General features: G+C 52.8%; 7 protein-coding genes across 7 annotated transcripts; 3 read left to right on the plus strand and 4 right to left on the minus strand.

The window, feature by feature from the left end:
• Nucleotides 1-4,035: 4,035 nt before the first annotated feature.
• M436DRAFT_77485 (uncharacterized protein) lies at nt 4,036-5,776 on the plus strand (the record flags this gene model as incomplete). Its single annotated transcript, XM_013576915.1, has 3 exons — nt 4,036-4,364; nt 4,419-5,412; nt 5,462-5,776. The coding sequence occupies 3 exons, from the start codon at nt 4,036-4,038 to the stop codon at nt 5,774-5,776; spliced, it is 1,638 nt and encodes a 545-aa protein (XP_013432369.1).
• Nucleotides 5,777-7,371: 1,595 nt separating this feature from the next.
• On the minus strand, nt 7,372-8,547 carry M436DRAFT_35754 (Clavaminate synthase-like protein; the record flags this gene model as incomplete). Its single annotated transcript, XM_013576274.1, has 3 exons — nt 7,372-8,216; nt 8,269-8,421; nt 8,472-8,547. 3 exons carry the CDS (start codon nt 8,545-8,547, stop codon nt 7,372-7,374), a joined length of 1,074 nt encoding a protein of 357 aa, XP_013431728.1.
• A 177-nt stretch (nt 8,548-8,724) lies between these two features.
• On the plus strand, nt 8,725-9,582 carry M436DRAFT_59589 (uncharacterized protein; the record flags this gene model as incomplete). Its single annotated transcript, XM_013576604.1, has 2 exons — nt 8,725-9,104; nt 9,165-9,582. The coding sequence occupies 2 exons, from the start codon at nt 8,725-8,727 to the stop codon at nt 9,580-9,582; spliced, it is 798 nt and encodes a 265-aa protein (XP_013432058.1).
• Nucleotides 9,583-11,851: 2,269 nt separating this feature from the next.
• Nucleotides 11,852-12,991, minus strand: M436DRAFT_36224 (uncharacterized protein; the record flags this gene model as incomplete). The annotated part of the gene is made up of 2 exons (XM_013576355.1): nt 11,852-12,564; nt 12,613-12,991. 2 exons carry the CDS (start codon nt 12,989-12,991, stop codon nt 11,852-11,854), a joined length of 1,092 nt encoding a protein of 363 aa, XP_013431809.1.
• Nucleotides 12,992-15,782: 2,791 nt separating this feature from the next.
• On the minus strand, nt 15,783-17,745 carry M436DRAFT_35452 (D-lactate dehydrogenase; the record flags this gene model as incomplete). Its single annotated transcript, XM_013576223.1, has 4 exons — nt 15,783-15,875; nt 15,979-16,154; nt 16,213-17,487; nt 17,544-17,745. The coding sequence occupies 4 exons, from the start codon at nt 17,743-17,745 to the stop codon at nt 15,783-15,785; spliced, it is 1,746 nt and encodes a 581-aa protein (XP_013431677.1).
• A 636-nt stretch (nt 17,746-18,381) lies between these two features.
• M436DRAFT_37060 (uncharacterized protein) lies at nt 18,382-18,932 on the minus strand (the record flags this gene model as incomplete). Its single annotated transcript, XM_013576518.1, has 2 exons — nt 18,382-18,472; nt 18,757-18,932. 2 exons carry the CDS (start codon nt 18,930-18,932, stop codon nt 18,382-18,384), a joined length of 267 nt encoding a protein of 88 aa, XP_013431972.1.
• Nucleotides 18,933-19,811: 879 nt separating this feature from the next.
• Nucleotides 19,812-21,096, plus strand: M436DRAFT_77491 (Thioesterase/thiol ester dehydrase-isomerase; the record flags this gene model as incomplete). The annotated part of the gene is made up of 5 exons (XM_013576916.1): nt 19,812-19,965; nt 20,018-20,715; nt 20,769-20,887; nt 20,943-20,988; nt 21,040-21,096. 5 exons carry the CDS (start codon nt 19,812-19,814, stop codon nt 21,094-21,096), a joined length of 1,074 nt encoding a protein of 357 aa, XP_013432370.1.
• Between the last annotated feature and the right edge of the window lie 220 nt (nt 21,097-21,316).

The raw sequence follows: 21,316 nt of genomic DNA on the forward strand, positions 1-21,316 counted from the left end.
CGCGGTCCATGGCTTTGAATAAGTGTTGTAGCCAAGAAGACTCTACCGCGATAGTCACGATGGCGTCGATGGAGAACAAAAAAAAGGTGTGGCAATCATAGTAAGCCGCTGTTTGACGGCAATTGGCAACCCACTGCTTACCAGCCAACAATCCTGCACGGTGTCTGGTCAGAATCTTATCGAGAAGGATGCGGCGATGACTCGGTGCACAATCATCGATGCCACGCCAAGCAGTCTACATAAGAATTAGCATTGTAAAGGGTAAACTCAACTCACAAAGGTGAAGCAAAATTCTTGATAGTGGAAACAAGAAAACATATGATGAAAGAGATAACCACTCGTACACTAAGCTTATCAGACAAAGGGCACGAACTAGTGTGCCGATTCTAATGCCAGGGGCCGATGCTGGACATGTGTTTAAAGTTGATCCAAGCGTATAATGAAGACGAGGGACAACCCCCCCCCCCCCCCCCCCCCCACACCTGTACAGACGTGGTGTCGTGAATCTAAACGAGGGGTCCTCGAACCGCTGTTGACTCGTGTGCGGAGACAAGAAAGCGTATATGCCATTCTTCCAGTCCAACAGCTCCAAGAGCGAAGATAAACATCAGACCGTTGTGATGCGATCCAAGTTTCGAGCATGTGTAGTCATGGCGGCAAGAGCAAGGTTGCCGAGTGCGGCCATCGTAGTCGCATGTTTAGCCTCATTCTTTTACAGGCACCCGAAGCTTGCGATATCACTCCTTGAGGGGCGAGTCAGTGATGAGATATCGATCAAACCTTAACAAGCATGTCAGACTCGGAAGCGTCCTTCACTTCAAGCGCTCCCGTAGGTACTTTTGTATGATAGGACCAGAGACGTCTGTCGCCATCGCTAAACATTGACGCAACAGTCGCAACTCCTGGAGTGTGGCCAGGCGAGGAGATCGACCTTATCTTCTCTGCGTTCGATTCCCCTTGTGTCTCAACCCTTTGATCCGGGAGTTGAGGCGATGATTCCGAGTACGTACGGGGACACGGCGTGTTACTCGAATGTCTCTTCCACCTTTCCCCAAACCTAACATGCAAAACACGCTGTTTGCGAAACATATTCCGTGGGCAGGAACGTCGGTGTACTTCCGTGGGGGCAAGATGTTCGCATCCCGTTATCCGTACCAGCGTCATACGGGGCAGTGTAATATCTGTACGGCGCAAGTGAGATTGGTATGGCCACATGTCGAGACACGATTGAGACTATCTCGTTGTCTCTGGTCGCTTGGCTTCGTGCTTCAACTGCCCAATTGCTTTTTAAGTTATGCCCTGCCCATCATGATGATGTCTCAAGCCTGCGGCGGAGACAGCTACCGTTGCTCGACATCACTGTCTTAGCACGCGCATATGCAGCAATATATGATCGTGTAATGCAACGCATTCATGCGGTACCACACATCCTGTAGCTGTCCTGTAGATCATGATTCAATGATTCACTTGACGCGTGTAGATACGCAATGTCGCCCGCGCCATTACGTGACTATTCACACCATCTCGCGAGTGTAGAGCCAAAATACTGTTGCAGCGTCAACACCTGTCTATCAAGCACATGGTCTTCATGACACAGAAACATGCACCTGCCGCAAAGGAAATGAACATATCTGTGGCTTTTGGCAATACCATAGCGGGGCACCGACGGAAATAAGACAGCTTCCTAACGCACGCCCCGGACGGTCGGGAAAGATGGCATGGCTATTGACCAAGCACACGCCGAACAAAGCCCGACGACACTGAAACTTAATAGTACTTCTGCACGGGATGGCAACTGCTTTGGGAAACTACAGAAAGCATCCATAGGCTTGGCACCGCTGCCATTGATGAACATCTTACCTTCTCGAGGCGGGCTAAGCGGTTGCGAATTTGGTGGCTTGGTTGCGAGGTCGCCGGACAGACTTTATGCATTTCGAGAATGTGCTGGACAGGCTAGGTAGCTAGCTACAGACATGCGCACCATCTCTGCAGACCGTCGACTTTGAGTGTCGACCTCGAGTCTGAACAACTGTCGAGTGTCGGCAAGAAAGTCGTTCGTATTCGCTGGTCAAGAATCAAAATCGGCGCTATGAGTTCCGTCGTTAGATGTCAGGGTCCAGATCAGGTCGGATAACGAACAAGAGACACGCGGCAATGCGAAATTCGCGTTGCAAAAGACCCTGGCATTCAAGCTCTATGGGCCACAAAGAACCCCGAACCATACAACCTTGAAGTCAACAACTTCTGGGGTGGCTCGGATGATAGAAGCAGAGTGTCTCAACGACTTGTCACGATGGCCACGCGACGACTCGGCTGGAGTGCACGTTCATACCGACAGGGAGGCCAATTTCTTGGGACCCATAGACGGTTCAGGGTCTGCCACTTCTGCTTGACAAATGGAAACAGGGAACAGATGCTTCCTGAGTCTGCGCTTTTGCTGATCCGCAAATCGCAGGAGACGAGACGAAGCAAACGATTGCTTGGTTGTTGTTGGATCCGTTTGAAGTCTTTACCGATACTGTGGTGTTTCTCGAGCACATGGCGACCCGAGATTCAAAGATACTAGATGATGTTGTGGAGGGTTCCGCAGTGTCGGTGAAGGTCATGTCAAGGCCAATCAGGTGGCTGGACTTAGAGTGCCAAGCCAAGGCGCACCTTTCTTCCAGAAGAACGTTGCTGCGGAAGAGGCGCGCATAGACAAGTGCTTGGTAAGGCCGCTGGAGTACGATTGGCAGGCGTTTCTGCGGCACATGGCAGAAAGTTGGCGGTCCAACACAGAAGACAAGAGCCGCGAGCGGGACCAAGTGATCTGTGGTTGGTATACAAATGATTCATGGGCAGTGGTCAGCACCTACGACATAGGGCATAGCAGCCGTTTGTCCAAGATGCGATTCGCAAGCCGTAGTGGTGAGGGCACTGCTCGGAACCACTACGGCTGCGAATGCAAACGACGGGGGAAAGGGACATGGCCGGTGGCACGAGACAAGTGACAGGTAAATGCAACCGTGCGGCCGTAAAAGGCGTTTGTCTAGGGATGTAGGCAGGGGCTTGAGGGTTTCGCGAGGGAAGCGAGAGGGAGAAAGCCAGCCAGGATAACTTAGACTTGGGACACACAAGAGGAGCCACCACCCATGGTCGGAAGAGGCATGAAGATGCACCCAAGAGCGATAAACGAGTAGGGATCGGAGGGTCGGCGGGCCTCTGACACGGAATAATGAATCGACGTCACGCATGTCTTCAGCTCAGCGGTACAAGGTTCACGGGTTTCTGAGACTTGTCGCAGCGGCGCTAAGATTGAGTTCGCACTGCTGCAGCTCGCTCGAGTTTCCTCTGCTCAAGACGCCTTGGCCACGGTGACGCTTTCGCAGGCTGGTAGGTGGATTATAATCGTCCAACGAGGGCCTACTTTGTTTTGCTGCTCTGTAATCTCGAGTCGATCCGCCTGACGAGACTCGGAGCTGTTATATAATCGAAGCGTCGCTTCTGCCCTGACCCTCGCCGCTTTCCCGTCACAACCCCCTTGCACTCGACTGAAGCCGGTTGCTCACAACAAAAGTGTTGGCAGGCCCGCTAGTTTCTCTGTCAACTCGAGCCGTTCCCCTTTGGTTTTGTCGTGCCGCGAGCCGCCGCCCAGGCCATCATTATCATTCGAGCGCTTTGTCGCTACAGTACAAACAAGCCAGCTCCCAAAAAGAACGACAGACCCGAGAGACAGTTCGATAGAGTTTGCCGAGGTTACATAATCCTCGCCTCGCCGTCAACACCACTATCGAGCCCTGCACCCTGCCCTTCTTCTGGACTGCCTGCTATTATTACGCTTTCGCTCCAAATATCGGATTGCATCTCACATCCTGGCCACACCGCAACGGCACCGTCGACCACTGCTTTTTTGGCTACGACTCTGATTCCGAGTCCTCTTCTGGCCCCAAGACCTGGTGTCATTATTACCACGACTGTCTTTTGCGCGACGCGGACCTTGACCCGAAAACTCCCAAAAACTCATCTCTCCAACATAATTCCCTCGCCGCCAACACGATGGCTTCGACGGCATCGCCCATAGACATTGCCACGCCGCGTGCGTCGCCCCCCAACCAGACTTCAAACTTGACCAGCCAACTGCAAGCTGCAAATGCACGCAGTGGCGACACGCAGCCACCGACCTTCATGGCCAACATGGAGCGTCGCGGCAGCGAATTCAGACCCGACAGCTTGCGTCCCGGCTCCATCAGCATGGGCAACTCGTTCCACTCGCGCCCCATCTCGATGCGTGACCGCGGTCGCCGTGACAGCACTAACCATGCTGGCAGCCTGATGGCCGGTATGAGCTGGGGTGGTCTCTCGGTCGGCAGCTTCATCCGCGACGAGTAAGTTTCCTCGTGCCCGTGCAACCTTGACTACCCGCTGACGCTCGGTTGCAGTCTAATCATGGCTGGCACTTCGCCATACAACTTCCAGTCCCCCTCGTTCCACTCGTCTTCATATCTGCCCAAAATGGAGGCAAACTTCATGAAAGACTACATCTGCTGCGGAATCACTCTCGACTCGCTACACGAGCTGCTCCAGCACTACGAAGAAGCCCACGCTCAGGTGCCCACGCAAACCATGGGCCGCACGCCCAAAGAGCACCTGCTCGCAAACGCTCGCAACGCAAACGCCGGTACTGCCGCCCAGATGCTGCAGCAGCAGCAACACAGCCAGCCCCACAACCACCAACAAGCCCCTCAGTTTGACCACCCATCCGGCCTCTCTCAAGGTCTAGCCCGCGATCCTCTGCAAGATCACGACATGGACGACATGGACATGGACATGGACGATTCTACCACTGCCCCCGCCGTACAGGACCCTTACCAGAACCACCAGTTCCAGCCTCAACCACAGTTTGGTAGGCAGCAGGCCAGAGCGCCATCGCTCAACATTGGCATGACCAGCGCTTTCCAAAATACACAACAGGTCAACAACATCTCGACGCCCACGACACCACAGCCTGGCCAGACTATGCAGCTCGGCGGTTTCAACCCCACCGTTTCATCTGTGAATACGCCCACCTTTGGTCAAACATCGCAGACTGTCAGCCCCTCCGAGTCAACTGTGCACACTCCCGGCGAGATGGACCCATCAAATTTCAACGCCAGCATGTCTGGCTTTGGCTTCCCCGACATGAACGGCCAACAGGATGAGTCGCGCTGCATCGACGACCCCGCCAAGCGTCTTCTCAGCAAGCAGGGCGGCATGGGCGGCTTCAAGAACCCGAGTCAATTCGCTAACAACAGTGAACTGGCGAAACGCCTCCGTGAACAACAGCTCATTCAAGGTTTCGGTTTCCCTGGCGAAGAGGCAAAGCCCTTCCGCTGTCCCGTCATTGGCTGTGAGAAGGCATACAAGAACCAGAACGGTCTCAAGTATCACAAACAAGTAGGTTGTTCTCGCGTTCACAGCAAGCTCTTCACTAACTCGCTTCCAGCACGGTCACCAGAATCAACAGCTTAAGGAGAACCCCGACGGCACCTTCTCTATCGTGGATCCCGCCACATCAATTCCCTATCCTGGCACTGTCGGCATGGAGAAGGAGAAGCCCTACCGCTGTGAGGTCTGTGGTAAACGCTACAAGAATCTGAACGGTCTCAAATACCACCGCCAACACTCACCGCCCTGCAATCCTGATCTCAAGCTCAACCCCGTCGCCGTCCCTCAGATGCCAAACGGCATGCAAGCTATGAACGTCAACGTTGCTGGAGCCGGTCTGTCCATGGGTATGGACGATGGCTTGGGCTACTAGCCCTTTTCTTGTTGCTCTCACGATACTCATTCCGACAATGGCGTTTTGGCGGCGTCCTTGTGTCATGCTTGTTCTCCATGCTTCAAGACACATCCGCTTCACTTTGTGATACCCTGCACCGACCTATCCTCCTTTTAGGGAGGCACTTGTTCTGCTCTTTCGTCTCTTTGTTGCTTTTTCTGGTGTTGGCTTGCGGGTAATTTCTTCAAAATGGGTACGCTGTTCACTTTTGGTTGTACGTTTTCGGATGAATGGTCTGGCGTTATGAGCGTATCAAAACGCACGTTACGGGTTTATTTCCGCCCTCTCGGCAGGTTGCTACACCCAAGTTTACGAGAATGACAGGCGACGAGACGTGTTGATTTTCGCTTATTCACAATAGACGTGGCGCTGATTTCAAAAAAAAAGTTGGCGCAGCCAGTCACCAGTATTCATTTACTTCACAACCTCTTCCATATTTACAACTCGCTCCCTGCAACTAAGTCCAAGCTGGTATGAAGTGTCTCCAGCGTCTGGACACTTCTCGAGACCCTGTCTCGCGCTCGTGTCATCGACTGCTGGGCGGGATCGTGCGCGTCGTGCCACGAATCGAGAGGCTCAAGTGTTTGGTTTGACATTCTAGAGTCTGGACCCTGAGAGCGCACGGATGTTAAGCCTGATGACTTGCGACCTTTCCTCTACTCCGAAGTACCGGACCGAAACGTGATCTGTGACAACCAGGTAGAGAAAGATAGACCGGGCTCGCCTCAAAAGGCTTGCAGACGGCTTGTCTCCGCGCAAGCCATCTCAGTCTGTATCGCCTAGTCAAGTCGTAGTTCCATCTTTTGACGCGTGCACACCGCTACGCTGTGGAGGTAGGTGGAGCACGGTACTCCAGGATCTACTGTACATCTCTATTCCGCGTACCCAAGACAAGGGCACTGAAACACGACCGTTAACGGCAATCTATTGCGTACATGCTCATTGTGTTCTTCAATGGTATCCTTTAACCCGTTCGCTTGATCTGTCGATAATTTCGTTACTGGAGCCCAGGTAGGAAGGTGGTGCAGCGCGACCATTGTGTCCGACTTTCAATCGATCCGCAGACTGCGTTTCGATCACCCCTTTGAATCAGCTGAGACGAGGGCTGTAGATCCGCGGGTTGCAATGAGTCGTGCTGTCAGAGGTCTAGCTCGTGCGTGTCGCTCGTTTTGCATTAGGGCATGGTCTTCTAGCGAATCTGATACGTTGCATGAATATCGACATCTGCATGCACAGGGCAGCATCAGGGGTAAGGGTTGACTGCAATGTGAACACTGTTCACACGCGCATCTACACATATCGCGTGACCCGTCACTCGATAAGGCAAGTGCAATGCGAGCCTCGTACTCCTGATCAAGGATCTATCTACATTCTACTATTGGTAGTCTCACGTGTACACAGTTCCACGTCTGTAGCAACATCGTTTCTGTATCAGGCTGATGTTGCTTTTCGGCCGGATCTGGTGAGGACCGCTCTAACGTGTAAAAAGAAACTTCGAATGTGATTATTGCCGTCCGGCATCAACGAATGTCAGCATTTCCCCGGGTTCTTCTCTCCTTCTCTCCCTCTATCTTTCAGTGGTTACGCTCAACAATCTCCTTGGCAAAGGTGGCAAAGTCGCGCTTCTCATCAACCATTTCCCAAAGGTTTGGCTGAGTGAAGACTGCCAGAGTGTTTCTAGCAACCTGGCCACCCTTGCCAGGTGCGGCACCTTTGACAAAGTGCGGTACCGCTCTAAACTTACCCTTGGTGATGACCTCGAGAGCTTCTCCTGTCTGGAAGGCGAGGCAATCCTTTGGTATGTTTACTTTGGCCACCTTGCCAGAGCGGGAGTGAATATATAGTCCAGCAGCCGGATCCGGCGGCGATGACAGTTCTGGCAAGGGTGAGAACTCGGAGGAGCTGAGGTGAGGAGGGTTGGCTGCCTCATCTATGAACATGGCAGACGTCAAGCCGGTCAAACAACCGTGGTCCAGATGCGTCGCGCACCAGTCGTCGGGCGAGCTCTCTCCTTGGCCTTGGTTCGCGGTCGGAGCATAGTAGTGAAGCAAACGGGCTTTTGTAGAGATGCTCGATTTGACAACGTGCTCCAGGTATCCTTGTTGGTATTGAGGAACGTTCTTGACGGCGTAACGGTCACAGGCTCGGGCAACGAGCGCAGCAGTGTCAACGATAAAGGTACACAGAGACTGGAAAGCAGGTTCGAAGCCAGGGAGGATATGGTTGCTTGGCCAGATGTTTGCCGCGTTGTACTCTGGAAGGTTGGGGAACTTCTCGACGGCTTTTTGGTGCAGCTCTGGGTTTTGAACTGGGTTGGCATAGTAGGATCCCTTCAGCGTGTCGTACCTGCCGTCCTTGAGCGTCTCTTTGCCACAACTCCAGCCTACTAGGTAACTGCTTTGAGGGTTTTCGAGGTTTTCTTGACAACATGAGTGCTTGGACATGATACGGCAGGAGTTGAGCTAACGTACCAAGTTCGGCCTGGGGCAGATTGGCCAGATAGGAAGAATACGACAGCAGGGCCTTTCTCATGGCAACAAATTCAGATGGCAGGTCACGAACGACAATGATTCCTAGGGAATCGGGACCGAAAGCATCCTCAAGGGCGTCGAAGGGTACGGAGCCTACGAAACAATGAGATGGCCGTGTTTTGGAAAGCATCCTGTCGATTTACCTGATTGCAGATCACCAAGGCTCACCGTAACAGGTGATGCGGACTGCACACCAGATTCGTTCAAGTTGACAGCCATGTTTATTCAAACGAACGACCGACTAGACTGTAGTGGGCGTGAGAAGGAGCGATGAGAAGGTACAAGACACGAGAGATTCATGCATCAAGGTGGTGGGACATTTTTCGTCGGCCGGGAGCGCCGCAATGTCAGCCGAGCTCTGGCAGCCGTCGCCCATGTCCGACCAGCACTCTAAACATGGTCAAACCACTCAGTTTCAAGGGCGACAAGAAGGTCAAGAAGCGCAAGCGCACTCGCGATGAAGATGCAGACGGCCATGGCCCTGCGACAAAGGACTTGAAGATTGGCGCACCACAGCATCCAGATGACCAAGACGACGAATCGTGGGTATCCGCAGACAGCGTGAGCGACGTCTCAGGCCCCGTCATATTCGTGCTGCCCACCACCCCGCCGACATGTCTGGCTTGCGATGCCAATGGAAAGGTGTTTGCCAGCCCGCTCGAGAATATGGTCGATGCGTCGCCCTCGACGGCCGAGCCCAGCGACGTCCGTCAAGTTTTTATCGCAAACAAGATTGCTGGCACCGATACGTTTAGCTTCAAGGGACATCATTCCAAGTAAGTATCCTACCCCTGACCTCGCTGCTGCAAGACTTGTCACTCACACTCTCACCACAGGTATTTGAACAGCGACAAGTTCGGTATCCTCTCAGCTACACGCGACGCAATCTCGCCCGAAGAACAGTTCACCTTGGTGCCATCTGACTCTCTGCTCTTCAACATACGCACAACACGCGACAAGCTCTTCTCCGTCACACAGGACAGGGTTGTTGAGATCAGAGCTGATGCCGACGACGACGCTAGTCCAGCATGTGCCATCAGACTCCGTATGCAAGCCCGCTTCAAGCCTGTCCACAAGGCTGCCAAGGAGGAAAAGGCAAATGAGAAGATAAGCAGGGCTCAACTTGAACAGGCTGTCGGCCGCAAGCTACAAGACGGCGACGTCAAACTCTTGAAGAGAGCATGGAGAGATGGCACATATCACGAAGCCTTGCTTGACGTCAAGGTCAAGGGGAAGCACGACAAGTTTGCCTGAGCATTGTCGAGCTTTACTTGCATTCTGCCAATATGGATTCCCCTGGTACAACACCAATGCTTCCCAAGCCAGCTATCCATGCCTGGTTGGCTTCTAATACATTTCGCACTCCATGGTCGTAGTGCGGCCAACCCGTGCCGTGGGTCGTAATACGGTCAATGGGGAGGCGCAATCGAGTCCCGGGTCGGGGACGTTCGCAATGACGGGTTCATTCTAGCAGATGCCTAGGAGGTCATTGATGTACCGCGAGCCGCATTCGAGGATATGGCAATTGCACAAAATACTACTTTAGACCCTTGAACATATCTGAGTTTCACAAGACCACGTGAGGCGGCTCCATCTAGAGGCCATTCGAACCACCTCCCCTGGCTTCCCCGCACTTGTCATCATCTTTCGTCCATCATCCACCGTCACAAACACGATACGACAGCTCTCGAATCCAGTTCGCAGAACAAGGGATACACCATGAGTCTGCTGCTTGTATCCGTCTTGGTCATGGTCTGCGCTGTCAAGCTGTCTGCTCTCTGCGGCTTTGTGCTGTTCTCCAGGAATTAGAGAACTGTTTGTCGCCTCCTTCTGCAATGACAACAACTTGAGCTCCTCTCTGCAGTACAAGGAAGCCGTCTGCCGCGTCGATTGCGATGAATGAGGACAAATCCTGCGAGTCTGGATCACATCGTATGCTCGCCATGCGCCGGGCCTGTCTGGCGCTTCCATGTAACTTTGGACCCACATGCTTCGACTACATTACGCATGTACTCACGAAAGAGCTATCAAACGTCGTATTACCGACGTCCCTACGTCCGGAGCAGTTCTGCCCTCGGACCAGCATCTATCGTCAAACTCAATCAGAAGCCTACCAGACGTATTTGATGGATCGTCACCTACTTCCAAAGGATGCTTATGCCGCGTATAAGCGAGGGTCAGCAGATTGATATTCACCTTTTTTGTTTCTCAGAGGGTCAAATGCTTGTCCATTATTGAATGCTAAGCGGTGTTCTTCCCGGCCTGGCTCTGAACTCTCTAGGAGGCGTCGACGTGTATACGTAACATCAACAAGTACGGCAATCTGGAGCGAGACGAAGTTTACCTAGCAAACCTGGAAGCGTATACGATTGCACCATTCCTGACGGAACGACGAGTCTCGATGGATGCTGTTATCTATCGAGAACTCATTTTATCTGGACAGACTCTTGTCATGCATCTTGTTGCCATAAGCTTCGTGAGACGTTGCTCTTCCTCCGACACAGCATGCGGCATCTATCATGCGTGTAGTTGCGAGAGAACGAAAAGAAGACTTGTGAACTTCGGCAAGTCTCACAGCGGTGGAAGTGATGAGTCGTATTGAAAGAGCCGATAATCCCGAGCGTCTTTTCACTGATCTGCCGATGCAAGTAATGTGGTTCATGGTCGCAAGAATGGGTTGTGATTACTGCATGTTCCAGCATGTGTTGCATGTTCTGTGACGAGACGAGAGGAGACCCTTGTCGTATATTGTTCCACTCAGCCTTATGTCCGCTTCTACAATGTCCCATGTCCTTCAGATATTGCTCCAAGCCTCTGGCAACTTATCGTTCCAAAGACATATGGAGAGGTATGGTAGTCGTGCTCTATCATCAAGAGATTCAAAATAGAGGAAGACTCGAAGCCAATACACCAGGGCGTCAAGAGCATATCCTCAAGACGGGACGACTTTGTCAGCGTTGGTCAGTGTCGGACTGTCCCTCTGATCTATCTGATTGACTTGGGCAGCGGCCAGACCTGGGAATCTAACAGGCTTGAGAGCAAGGATGGAGAGCGCAGCGTGAAGATCTTGCTAAATTGTTCTAATTTCGATTGCGGTCGGAAGAATATGCATATTCTGTGGAGATTCGTCTGTTTGTTCATAATTCCATCCAAGAAGTAAATACACCCATATTTCTCAACCCCCGGTAACACCTTGCAAATATCGATAGCACAGAATATGAAACCCCGTTGTTCCCATCTTTGCATGTTGTTGTATTAGATCGCATATATACAGTGGACAGATTACCCGGTCGCACCGTTGACCGGGCTTTAAATCCGTATTGTCTCATAAAGAGGTAGATTATCCGGTTGTTTTGATGTTTCTCGATGGTCGCAATATCTGCGTTGGAGAAATAACGGTCTGGCCATCGGACCCCTTCTCCGAAGCCTCGAGCCGTTGGCGAGTGGAAAGTCTAGGGCAGCACTTCCGAGCGACATCAAATTCGAATTTCGGCTGATATGTTCAACAATGTAGAACGGTTCATCATGCATCGTAACCATATCCATGTTGGTTTGTGCCCTCACGGAACCCCATGTGCTGTGTGTGGGCTTGCGAAGATTGTCCAGGCATGAAGTGACCAGATCCGATGTTTGGGTTGTAAGCAGGAGGAGCCAAGCTGCGAGGTGCACCATGGAAATCAGCGGCAGCCGATGACACGGGTGGTGCACTAGGAACAAAGCTGGCGTGGTTCTGCTGGTCGTGGTATGCAGCATTTGAAGAAGCGGCGTATTGAGGCATGCTTTGGAAGTCGGGATGGGCTCCAATCCCAGCATTGTGGAAGGCCGGCGTCACAGAGGCTTGTACAGGTGCTTGAGCAGTGATGGCTTGTTGGAATTGGGCTGCTTGTGAATGGCCCGGGTAGGTCATTTGATGTGCTGGAGAGGGGTAGTTTGTTGGCCGGTCACTCTGGCGAACCTGATAACCGTACGAAGGGGCTGAAGCGACATCCTGGGCCCTCCAGGACGCAGCACCCTGACCAGCAGTGTGCTGTGCACCTTCAGGCATAAACGATGCTGAAGCTGGGCCGCTACCAGGACTGTACTGGTTCTGTTGCCTCCAGGCTTCCGATGGTTGGGGAATACTTCGACTCGTGGCCGAAGATGAGGGTCTGGGAATGTTCACAGCGGCGCTCAGGTGAGCCTGAGGAGAAGACTCGGGTGCAGAGACACTGTATTGTGGTGGTGCTTTGTCTGAAACTCTTATATTAGTACGAGACACCTCAACTTGTGTTATAAAGCACTTACCATCACTCTCATTGACATTGATGGTAAATGTCTCGCCCGAAAGCCTGCTTCGAAGGTACGCGTTCTCTTCTTCGAGCTCTCGATTACGTTGCTGTGTAGTCAGGTAGAGCTTTTCCCTGGCTTCCTGAGTGCCAGTCAATTCGCTGATCCGTCGCTCGAGGTTCTCGATGTGATCCTTTGTTCTTTGGCGAATGGCTCTCTGTGCTTCTCTGTCGTTTGCACGCTTTCTCTCCAACTGCGCGGCCGAAAGGGTAGAGACACTACGCGTTCCGGCTCTGGAAGCGCGTTTCGACGGGAGCTTTGACTGGCTACCCGAGTCTGAACTGTGCATGGTGCCACTCGGGCTTTGGCGAGATCCTGATGATGCATCCTGATTCATGGTGAGAGATATTTTGTGGGCGGTTGGACGTGGGTCGTTCAAACAGGACCAGCACTAAGCATAACAATATGTTTTTGAAAAGCCGGAGCGAGTCAAGAGAACACAATATATATCAACTGCCGAACACCTGAGAATGGCCAGTGTAGATCGTCAAGGGGGAATGCCGGTGGTCAAAGGGCCAATGGTGGGGGCTAGGGGCAGGGACGTCGTTCGACTTGAGTCGAGTTAGGTGATGATGCACGACAAAGTGAAGATCGGGGACAGCTTGGACTAAGCAAGTGGGCAAGCAAGCACTGATCAAATATAATGAACAAGAAAGGGTGTTGAGGTGGAGAAGGGCAGATGTGAGGAGTAGTCTGGCCTTGAAGTTGCATTCTTGAATCTCTGCAGACAGCGAACGATGGGCCTTTTAGAAACGTTGGACACGGACACAGACTCACTGAGAACCATGGCTGGATAGCTCGAGATCTGGTCAGAGATGCACCCACCGCAGCCGCACCGCACATGACGAAAGAAGTTTTAGTCTGCTCGTTAGCGGCTTCCGAACCCTGCGTGGAAGGCAGGAAGAGATTTTCTGGGTGACTGTTGGACCTGGCGGGAATAGTGGGCAAGTCTTTTGGGCGCGCGCGCACGCGTGAGATGTCTGCTGCACAGACTGGTCTAAGACTAGACAATGGGCGCACCCGCCAATCGTAGTGCGAGGAGCGGTTTGGATAGAGGGTCATCCACCGCGGCAGATCACCGCTTTGACGCCACGGCCAGCGCGGTTGCATGTTACGGTTTATCATCTCAAGGACCCGGCTCCTGATTAGGCGTGGACCGAAGCAGTTGCCACGTGTAGATACACCTCGACTGCTTCGCTGTCTTGTATCTGAAGAAGTTTGAACCGAATCACTAGGGAGCCAGTTCAGCTGCGATTCAAGAGGCTGGGTGGAATGAGGACTGTGACTTTGCAGCGTCGTTTCAGAGTGTCGGCCTGCGTCGAGGGCCCCGTCCGCTCGCTCGTACGTTTACGCCATGCCGTCGTGAAATGACGACCGGAAAAGTGTAGCCCTTGGTTCTCCATTCCCCCTTCTCGCTGTTCCCCCCGACGACAGACTTGTTGCTTCCTTAGCCTAGGATAAGCTATTAACTATTTAGGTTGGAAGCCTCGAAACGTGGCACCGACGGACGCCCGGGCTGTTAGAATCTTGGTGGACACCGGCTACCTTAATCCCGAGATTGTGCGATAGAGTTCTTCTACGGAGTGCAGCCTTGGTATGGTGTCGAGCTGGAACATGAAGGATTATCTGACGCACTGATAGGTATTTTGGTGAACTTTGTTCTGTACTTTTTACCCCATTCAGGGTGTCTCGAGGTAGCTAGCTCGTTGCTAACGATGGCGATGTTCAGTCTGGACGAAGGGAAGAAATGAGCAAGCCCACTCGGGTGCTCCTACAAGAGAAGGATCTGCATACCAACTGCCAGTACTCAGCGTCTGACTGTGAACATCATCCCTCAACGTGTATATGTAGACAAAGGTATTTTACAATGGCTTCTATGCGGTCTTGAGCGTCTGGCCCATGTGTGGACTTGGTGAGACCTGATATCACGTAACAGACCTTCTCGATTGTTGGCCTGTGGCCAGTGGTCATCGCACGACAAGCCGGGGTCTGGGCACCGGCGGGACCGGGGCTCTTTACTCAAATGCGGCTTGGCAGTCAGATACCTCCTCCTTGATCGAGCGTGCTGGTGGCTTTCTGGGTCCTGAAGCAAGCCCTTGCAGGTACGCCCGGTGCCCAGCCGGGAGACGCGTCACATCTGGAATTGGGGCGTCGAGTGCCACGATGGAGCAGAATCGGAGAATCCAAGGGCACCCGTTCCACAGAACCTTGAAAGCACATGGAGAAAGAGTTCTGTATGAGTCGTACGGCTCTGACTCGAAACAAGGTTTTTTGCAGCTCAAACCTTCTGTCGGCTTGTTGTCCGAGTTAGAATCTGAAAGAGTTCCATGCAGCATGACATCTCAACTCTGGAGAAGGGAAGACGGACGGTAAGAAGCGGATGCTCACGGACGAGGGACTCGCAAGATCATCCATTTTACCACCAAGGTTTGAACTTTGCTGGGTCGCCAAGCTTGCATTGTACTGCAAACACTGCAGAAGCAATAGATCTTAATTCACGTTCCGTATCGTCTTCTTCGGTAATACATACAACGGGATGTTTCTCCGGGCATACGGTTGGGGTCATCGTGGTGGCCATTGAAGCCCCTATTATGATGCACACGGCGCTGCTACCGCCGCGATGTGGAATCTGCTCAGCTACTGCAATATGCAATGGCAAGATTTCCTTATTTAGCATCTAGATATCTGTCCCTGTAGAAGCTAAAGTCGGCACCGGCGGGCGCTAGATTATGTGTCGGAAAGACACACATACCACCCTATCAGCAGCCGGATTCGATGAGCATCGCAGAAGAAGTCCTACGCCAAGCCCAGCGTGTGTGAAATTTGCTTGTACAGGCGCCCAATCAAGTGCAACTCGGGATGGTCCCGCGGGACGGAGAACGCTCGCAATTGAGTCGCGAAGGACTGTTACAGACTACAACGGTGGAAGGATTACTTTTTTGCTATCGTGGTCCGTCCTCAACCCCAAACAATCAATGCATACCGCCTCCAAATCTTGGAGTCTCAATGCGATCGAGTCTTCGTGGATTATGACCACATGCGGTGACATAGGCAGGTGTTTTGGACTCTATTGCTTTTGCTGTGGAGACACTAGATGGCACACATTCTAAACATCTCTCAAAGCAAATCTACCACTCTTGCACCTCACCAGGCTTGGGCTGTTGGACGCGAACGACCTTGTCGCAATTGAGTAAACACAGAGGGTCAAGAGCAAGCTTCATCTGTAGTTGAGCACGTCAGCCATGTCACGGGGCAAGGACAGCGCAGCGAGACCGGGGTTATGGCGTGCCTGAACGCGCAATTCGTTACATGTTCGAGACTTACCTTTCTCATCAAGTCGACAGTGCTACGGCCAACCTCATGCTCGAGATAATCGCGCTTGACCATACCAACACCGTGCTCGCCGGTGGCTGTGCCTTCCATCTCGATGGCACGTTTGACCATGCGGTGGACAAGGTCCTCTGCGAGACTATGTTCCTTGTCGTTATAGAGGATGATAGCTGCACGAGTCAGTTGCGGCCCGAATGCTGTATTTCTTCGTTCCACGTGGCGCCTTACCGTGAAAGTTGCCGTCACCAACGTGACCAACGATAGCTCCTGTCAGGCCGCTCTTGGAGATGGCTTCTTTGGTCTCTTCAACAATATCAGGCAGGCGGGAGATGGGCACTGCTACGTCCGTAGTCCAGACATGGTCACCATCGTTTTGCTTCTTGGCCATGACGCTCCAGAGGGCTTCCTTTCTGGCGCTCCACAGTTCGAGCGCCTCGTCCTGGTTCTTTGCAAACTCGAAGGTCTTGCTGCCCGAAGACCTGGCTAGTTTTTGGACAATCGCAATGTGCTCCTTGACGCTGGTGGCGGTTCCACTGAACTTGAAAAACAGAGTGGGAGACTCCTTCCACGATCGTGACGTTTGCCCGGCGTCGTTGATGCATCGCATCTGAACATCGTCTAGCAATTCGATCGCCGCAATGGGCACACCCTCACCTACAACCTTGAAGGCAGCATTGGCAGCCTCCCTGACCGAGCCGAATGTGCAGACAGCAACACTCGTGTTCTGGGGCTTGACGGTGACTTTCAGTGTCGCTTCGGTGACCAGACCAAGAGTGCCTTCGCTTCCGATGAACATACGCGTGAGGTCGTAGCCGGCAGAAGATTTCCTTGGGCGTTGCTTGGTCTTGACGATCGTTCCATCTGCGAGGACCACGGTGAGACTCAGAACCCAATCCTTCATGGTTCCGTAGCGATAAGCATTTGTGCCACTACACCCAGTGCCGACCATACCACCAATCATAGCTCCCGGACCCGGGTCTGGAGGGAAGAAGAGATTGTGATCGGCTAGTTCCTCGTTCAAGTTCTCCCAGCCGACAGCAGGTTGTACGATTATGTCCAGGTCGTCCTTGTTCAGCTTCAGGATCTTGTCCATGCGACTAAAGTCGATACACACACCGCCTCTTGTTGAAGCAAAGTGGCCTTCCAGACTGGTTCCACCAGAATAGGGTGTGACTGGGATGTGACGACGGTGACAGACCTTCATGATCTCGCTCACTTGCTCGGTAGAGGCAGGCCTCACAACGCAGAAAGGCTGATCTCCGGGGAGAGAAGGATAGGAGCTCCACTCAGAGCCCGAATGTGAGGTGAGGTCGGAAGCTTCGGTCGAGATGTTCTCCTGGCCAACGATGTCGCGGAAGTCGGTCCATGCTGCTTCGAGATTGGTAGGGGCAATGTTGTGTTTGGGAGGATGGGCGGCTGCAAGCGGTAGGGTCGAGTTGGGGGCAGGGTCGGCTGGAGCTTGTTGGCCGGCGATGTAGCCACCGAGAGCACCCGTCAGCAAGACTGCGAAACATGAGCTGGTTGTATCTTGGGCAGAGAAGCGTGAAGAGATGAGATACCCAGCGGCACCAACCAGATGGGCGAGCCTCCCGAGCCCTTCTGAGCAGCTCGAATCTCGGCGAAGCGAAGTTGGTCTGCCCTCTCCCTTTGTAACCTTTGGGCAGTACTATCGTATAATTGGCCTTTGAAGGACTTGCCTTCGCTTTCCGAGGCATAACCTCGCTGTGTTACTCGTCTCGCTGAACGCGGTGCTCTCGCCATGGCACCGCTCAGCTGCTGCAACCTTTCGGCGCCAACGATACCGTTGCGAATCATCTTGCCGAGCTCTACGACTGCTACGACCCAGAGAGTAGAGTAATATCAAGTCAGACAGGAGACGACCGAGTCGGCGATATGGAAGCTGTCACGCAATATGACGAGCGGGCGCTCTGCCAGATGAACAATTTCTGGCCAATCAAGATTCGATTTGCCCGCCCCCGCTTCAAGACGCCGAGCTTCATCTCTAGTCAGGGTCATCTGGCCGTCAACAATTTATATCATGATTCCATAAACAACAACGACCATATGATGGAACCGTACATCCGCAATGATGATACACGACCAGACGATGCGGAGGCTTGAGAATTCGAGCTCAACATCAGGTCTTGAGCATAAGTCAACAAGACCGAACGTGGAAGGGGAAATCACAAACAAAGGACCAAACGCAAGCACATACTGAATGCTCAGGAAGTGTGTTTTCATTTCTTTCTAGAACCTGCAGCACAGTCTGGTTCTGCATATAAACCCCTTTGAAGAACCAGCTCGAGTAACTCAAGGATCGAGTATCAAGACTCCATAGCTGTCATAGCTGTAGGTTGAACCATCCAGCCCAGGACGCCGTGCTCAGACGTTACAAATCTAGTTCATGTCGTCAAGACGCTCCTGGATGTGCTCCTTGGTATCGTCAGAGACGTTGGGGTTGTGAAGAGCAGCCTTGAGGCCGGCAGCACTGTGGTGTGTGTTAGTACGTATAAAGCGCACTGTGTGTCAATCCTCGTGTGACTTACACTCTAGTAGGATCCTTGCCATCGCCAGTGTCAGAAGCAGGAGCGGTGCTGGCAGTCGAAGTAGACTTGGCATCGGCATGAGAAGGAGAGGTGATCTCGGCGAGATGGTGCGAGACATTCTCCTTGGCTTCATCAGAGACGTTGGGGTTGTGAAGAGCAGCCTTGAGGCCGGCAGCGCTGGAGCACGTTAGCAAGGAGCGATACAAACGGATGCCAGGAAGCGTACACTCTCATGGGGTCCTTGCCATCGTCGTTGTGAGCAGCAGCGTCGGTGCCGGTGTTGGCCTCAGTACCGAGCTCCTTCTCGATGACTTCGAGAGAGTGCTGCTTGGATTTCTCAGAGGTGTTGGGGTTGTGGAGGTTGGCCTTGTGGCCGCCGATGACGTTGCCGATGTTTGACATGTTGAAGTGAGTGGTTGAGGATTGGGAATGGAAAGTGCTGTGAGCGTGTATTGGAAGTGGAAGTGGTGGATGGATCGAAGAAGAAAGAGGGAGGAAGACGAGTTCTTGAAAACAGCCCATTCGCGTTGGAAGTGAGCTCTCACTCAAGTGAGTTGTCAGGCACCAGTCACTTGCTGTTTGTCTGTCTCGCCAATCGCGCATGAGTCTACTTACTCTGCGACAACACGCAAACACTTGCTGACTTGTTTTCCCGCCTTGGCCCACGAAGCGTTCCCTTGTCAAAATTTTGTGATACCAAAGCCTACAGCCTCTGCTGTACCTGACTGCCGGGCACTCTAGATCGCCCTCAAGAGGTTATGATGCTAGGAAGGCTTTGAGAGCACGGCTAGGCACTGTACTAGTGAATGAAGGTCCAATGTGTTTCAGTCTCTCTCAAAGAGGTGAACCACAATCTGCGTCTGTCCTGCATATCTAGAGCCTGGAAGACCACGCGAGACAGTGAGGAGACCGGCAAAGCAAGTTTTGCGGTCAGATGAAGCTGAGGGGAGGTGTAGTTCAAGGCTGGAGCCATCACGAGCGCTCGACCAGTCGGGACAGTGCAGGCCGATCCTCACAAGTCGACATCAAGCGCAGTGCACAGCGCACAGCGTGGTATTGTTCCACTCAAAACCTAGCTGCGCAGGGCGCTTTCGTCTGCATGTTTTTCTCCAGAAGAAATGCAGGAGCCGATGGCATTGTGCTTCACATGAGATGTGAAAATGCCGGACAGGGGCCGAGGCGTCAGAACAGCCGAGGCATGACAGTAAGCTGAATTATCTAAGAACAGCAAAGGACGGTTCATCGACAACAATGAATTCATCGTTGCCGCTGCTAGTCACCATGTCGACACTGATCAAACCTCCACCAGCTGATCCCAGCAAATCCCCAATAGAAAGCGTGCTTGAGCTCAAGCAACTGACCGACATCGATCCTGGTATCTTCACCAATACACGACCACTCTGGCATCCTCCAGGCGCTCGAGGAATCTATGGAGGTATGCGGTCCTTGTATGCTGGATGTAGCTTCCACCTTCTCACAGAAGACAGGCGCCGTGATTGCACAGTGTCTAGCAGCAGCACAACGAACTGTGCGCGATGACTTCACCGTCCACAGTATGCACTGCTACTTTGTCCTAGCCGGCAATGCAGAAATCCCAATCATGTATCACGTCGAAAAAGTACGAGACGGCCGAAGCTTTGCAACACGCACCGTGCAAGCGCGACAGCGAGGACGACCCATCTTCACAACAACCATGTCGTTTGTTCGAGAGAACAGCGGAGGTCCCAAGCGGGTCGAACATGCAGTCGACATGCCGACAGTGCCTGGGCCTTCGGAAGACTTGGATATTCCGCAACAAGACAACAGCCCCTTCCAAAGCCAACGCATCCATATCCTCAATCACGAATCGGGTCGGCCGCAAGACAAGAAGACAAGACAGTGGATCAAGGCTAGGGGCAAGATCAGTCCTAGTGGAGGACACCAAGCACACCTCTCGGCTCTCGCATACATGAGTGACAGCTACTTCATAGGCACAGTGTCACGGGTGCACCGTCTGTGGAGATTCTCGACATCGGACAAGGACGGCAAGTCAACGATTGACAACTCTGTGCTTGAGAAGCTTCGTGACATGGACGACGACACGTTGCGGAGGATGCAAGGGATGGACGAAGATGTCATTGTTGCACTCAGAAATATGAAGGACATCAACAGTGTGGAACAGAGACGACCAGAAGTGGGCATGATGGTAAGTCAGGAGGGGGCTTGCTCACAGGACAAAGACACTGACGGGTGGATTAGGTCAGCTTGGACCATACCATCTACTTCCACTCGCCACGCAACTTCCGTGCAGACGAGTGGATGTTTACGGAGATGGAAAGTCCATGGGCGGGAGATGGCAGAGGGTTGGTGCTGCAAAGGTAAGGGCGCAGATCGACGAAGGCGATGCAGCAAGCAAAAGCTAAAGAGATACAGAATGTTCACAAAGGAGGGCGAATTGGTTGCAACATGTGTGCAAGAGGTATGGCAAACAAAGATGAAGATCAACGGGAACAAGACTGACTTGTGCTAGGGCGTGGTCCGACTCAAGGAGAGCAAGACGGCAAAGGACGTGTCGAGCAAACTATAGGGAGAGAGGGTGAGTCAAGGGACATGTTGAGAAAGGCGTGAGTAGTGAGAGTGAGTCGAAGGCGTGTGAGCAGCGAGAGTGAGTCAAAGGCGTGTCAGGGCGTGGTTGCGGGCGGAGTGGATCAGGGTTAGGGCGTGGTATTTGGGGATGATGACTGCAGGGCGTGGTGTTTGTTGGTGTGTTTTGGCGGGGGAAGCAGCGGTTATCGGCGGCGTCATAC

The sequence above is a fragment of the Aureobasidium namibiae genome, assembly GCF_000721765.1.
Source record: "Aureobasidium namibiae CBS 147.97 unplaced genomic scaffold scaffold_1, whole genome shotgun sequence".
Classification (NCBI taxonomy): domain Eukaryota; kingdom Fungi; phylum Ascomycota; class Dothideomycetes; order Dothideales; family Saccotheciaceae; genus Aureobasidium; species Aureobasidium namibiae.